Here is a 2,707-nt window from a genome sequence, read left to right on the forward strand (position 1 = left end):
GGCTTCAGCCTGGCATTCCAGCCACTCTAGAAGGTAAAGCTACCACCCCTGCCTCAACCCTAGCCAGGCCAGATCTCTCGGTAACAACTCCCAAAAGTACCCTGTGTTCACGAAACTGTTCCCCATCTGATCTAACCTTTTCAAATTTCTGTTCTTTGACCTTCAAGCTCCAGTTTTCCTCTTCTAGGAAGGGACTATCAGTCACAAGTGGCTTCCCATCACATCTTCTTGGCAAAGCCACCACCCTTTTCAAGTTCTCCTTTTCCGAGTTACCTATCTACATGGAGTCTGAGTACTTAAATACTCTATCTGTCTAACATGCAAGTCAAGAAATGTGCCTGATTCTAGCCAAAGCCAAGTCAAGGGGAAGATGCTTCCCACAAGTCGCAGGCTCAGTCCTGCCACTTACTTGATCTCCTTCTCAATCTGCTGTTGTTCCCGCATCATTTTGCCCAGCTCCTTCTTCTTCTCCTTCAGCTCATCCTCTACCTTGTCCATCCGCTTTTTGTCCTTCTCTATCTCCTTGTTCTTAGAGGCCAGTTCTTTGTTGAGCTTCTCAATTTCCACTTCGTTATGATAAAGTTTGAAAAGCTGCAACTGTACCTGAGCTCGCACCACCTCATCCTTCAGGCGCTGGTAGCGGTAGCCTGTGCAAATAGAGGTGTGGAGGCAGGGGTGCATCAGTGAGGCACTGGCTTCATCCTGGCCTCTCAGATCCCAGAGGCAACCTGGCCACCTACCTCTTCTTTTTCTTGTTTGGCCTCCTTGCGTTCAGCTGCAATGTTTTTTTTGCGATGGTAATTAAATTGTGTGTCCTCTTCAGCTTTTACCATTTCCTTTTTTCGCTTGTCATATTCCTGGGCCAGCTCCCCAGAGCGACTGATCTCTTCAAAAAGAGCTGTCCTCTCTTTGGGGTTCTTCATGGCAATAGATTCCACAGCACCCTAGTAAAGGTCAAAACACTCTCCCCACTTAGACCCTACTCAGTTCAGTTCCCCTACCCACTCCATCATTCAGAAAATGTTCACTGATCCCTTCCCCACACTGGGTGCCACATTTCACCACTGAGCTTTGAGGACATCCCCTGCCTTTTAATGTACATGGGGAACAGAAGAAATAGAAGCAGAGACAACACCATGTATTATGTGCAGTGACAGCAAGAGTACATAAAAAGAACTAAATGAAGCTTGAGGGTAGATGACTGGTAGGAGTATCTATGTGGGAAGGTTTGCCAAAGGTGATAACTGTGTCTGGAAGATGGGGAAAAAACTAAACAAAAAAGTAAGAGAGACGAGGTTATTCCACATAAAGGAAAATTAGTATTGCAAAGTCTGCAGGCCAAAGAAAGCAGGCAAATTTGGGGAACTGTAAAAAGTTTAATTAGGCTGGAATGCAGGGCTAGAAGAATATTGGCAGATGAGGGCAGTGAGGTGAGCAAGAGCCAAAGCAGGGCTGTTTCATGAATGACAGGAGCTGAATTTCATGCTAAGGCAACAGTTCTCAAATTTTAGTGTGCATCATAATAACCTGCAGCTCTTGGAAAAACACAAACTACTGGGCCTCACCCCACTGTCTCTGCCCCTATCTGTCTGGGGTAGGGCCTGAGAATGTGCAATTCTAACACGTCCCCAGTTGATGCCAATCTAGAGACTACAATTTGAGAACTGCCATCAGAAGGCAATGAGAAATCACTGAAATGTTTTAAGAGGAAGGAATATTTGTGCTCTCATAAGATGAATTTTAGGGGATGAACAGGAGGGGGTCAGACTGGAGTCAGGAAGCCCAGTGAGGAAGCTGCTACATTAGTTCAGGGAGAGATGAGGAAGCCAGAGATGGAGCAAGTCCAGTGGGGATAGGAAAAAAAGTAGATAGCCAACAACTGTTTAAAGTGCCCACGTGAAGAAAAGCCATCACAATAAGAAGCCTGCACACCACACAGGCACAAACACAGTAGGTCCCGCTTGCCCAACAAGAGAAAAGCCCAAACAGCAACAAACACCCAACACAGTAAAAAAAAAAAAAGCCCACCTGGAAGACGAGGAAGTTACGAGCTTTGATAAGTATGCCCAACTTCTCTAATTCCTCACTGTACTCATGTAGCTGGACCACTTTGTTGTTGATCTTGTACTCGGAGGAACCTCCTACAAGACAATGCATGAGTTAGCCAAGGGTCAGGCCTCCCTTCTACCCCAACAAACTAGTCTAGCCACCCCTGTGGACCCAAGGAGAACCTTCTGGCCAGCCTCACCCACCAACAATGACACGGGCAAACGTGCGGTCCTCAGCACCCTCTTCAGAGTAGACCATGCTGACAAAGGCTCGGTTGGCTGCTGGTTTGCCCACAGGAGCTCCGTGGATCAGGTCCCTTAGGGTCTTTACCCGCAGGTTGCTGGTTTTCTCACCCAACACAAAGCTGATGGCATCCATGAGATTTGACTTACCTAAAGGAGGACATGACAAAGTAGAGGAGGGGAAATAAGGGGAGGGAAAAAGGAATAAAAGAAACACTGAGAACAGAAATGTCCTCTAATCACTCAGTGCTTAGACTGTCAGGAGGACAAAATACTGTTTTGCCCCTGTAAAGACTGGGCCTGACCAAAGCCCTGGATCAAAGGCTTAGAAAAACAGCTCCTTTGAAGTTACTACTTACAATAGCCAAAAACCAGAGCCCCATTTAAGGAAATTATATATTCACAAAATAGATCAT

The 2,707-nt window shown here is 46.3% G+C and overlaps 1 protein-coding gene across 1 annotated transcript in view; it reads right to left on the minus strand.

Moving 5' to 3' along the window:
- Positions 1-2,598, minus strand: part of SMC1A (structural maintenance of chromosomes 1A) — a 41,459-nt gene extending 38,861 nt beyond the window's left edge. The window contains exons 1-4 of the mRNA XM_010857102.1: positions 2,253-2,598; positions 2,029-2,141; positions 737-944; positions 410-647 (exon numbers count right to left, since the gene is read on the minus strand). Coding sequence (XP_010855404.1) covers positions 410-647; positions 737-944; positions 2,029-2,141; positions 2,253-2,427 — 734 coding nt within the window. The 5' untranslated portion in view covers positions 2,428-2,598. The remainder of the gene's footprint in view (positions 1-409; positions 648-736; positions 945-2,028; positions 2,142-2,252) is intronic.
- Positions 2,599-2,707: the final 109 nt, after the last annotated feature.

Source organism: Bison bison, unplaced genomic scaffold (assembly GCF_000754665.1).
Source record: "Bison bison bison isolate TAMUID 2011002044 unplaced genomic scaffold, Bison_UMD1.0 scf7180017864376, whole genome shotgun sequence".
Taxonomy (NCBI): Eukaryota; Metazoa; Chordata; class Mammalia; order Artiodactyla; family Bovidae; genus Bison; species Bison bison.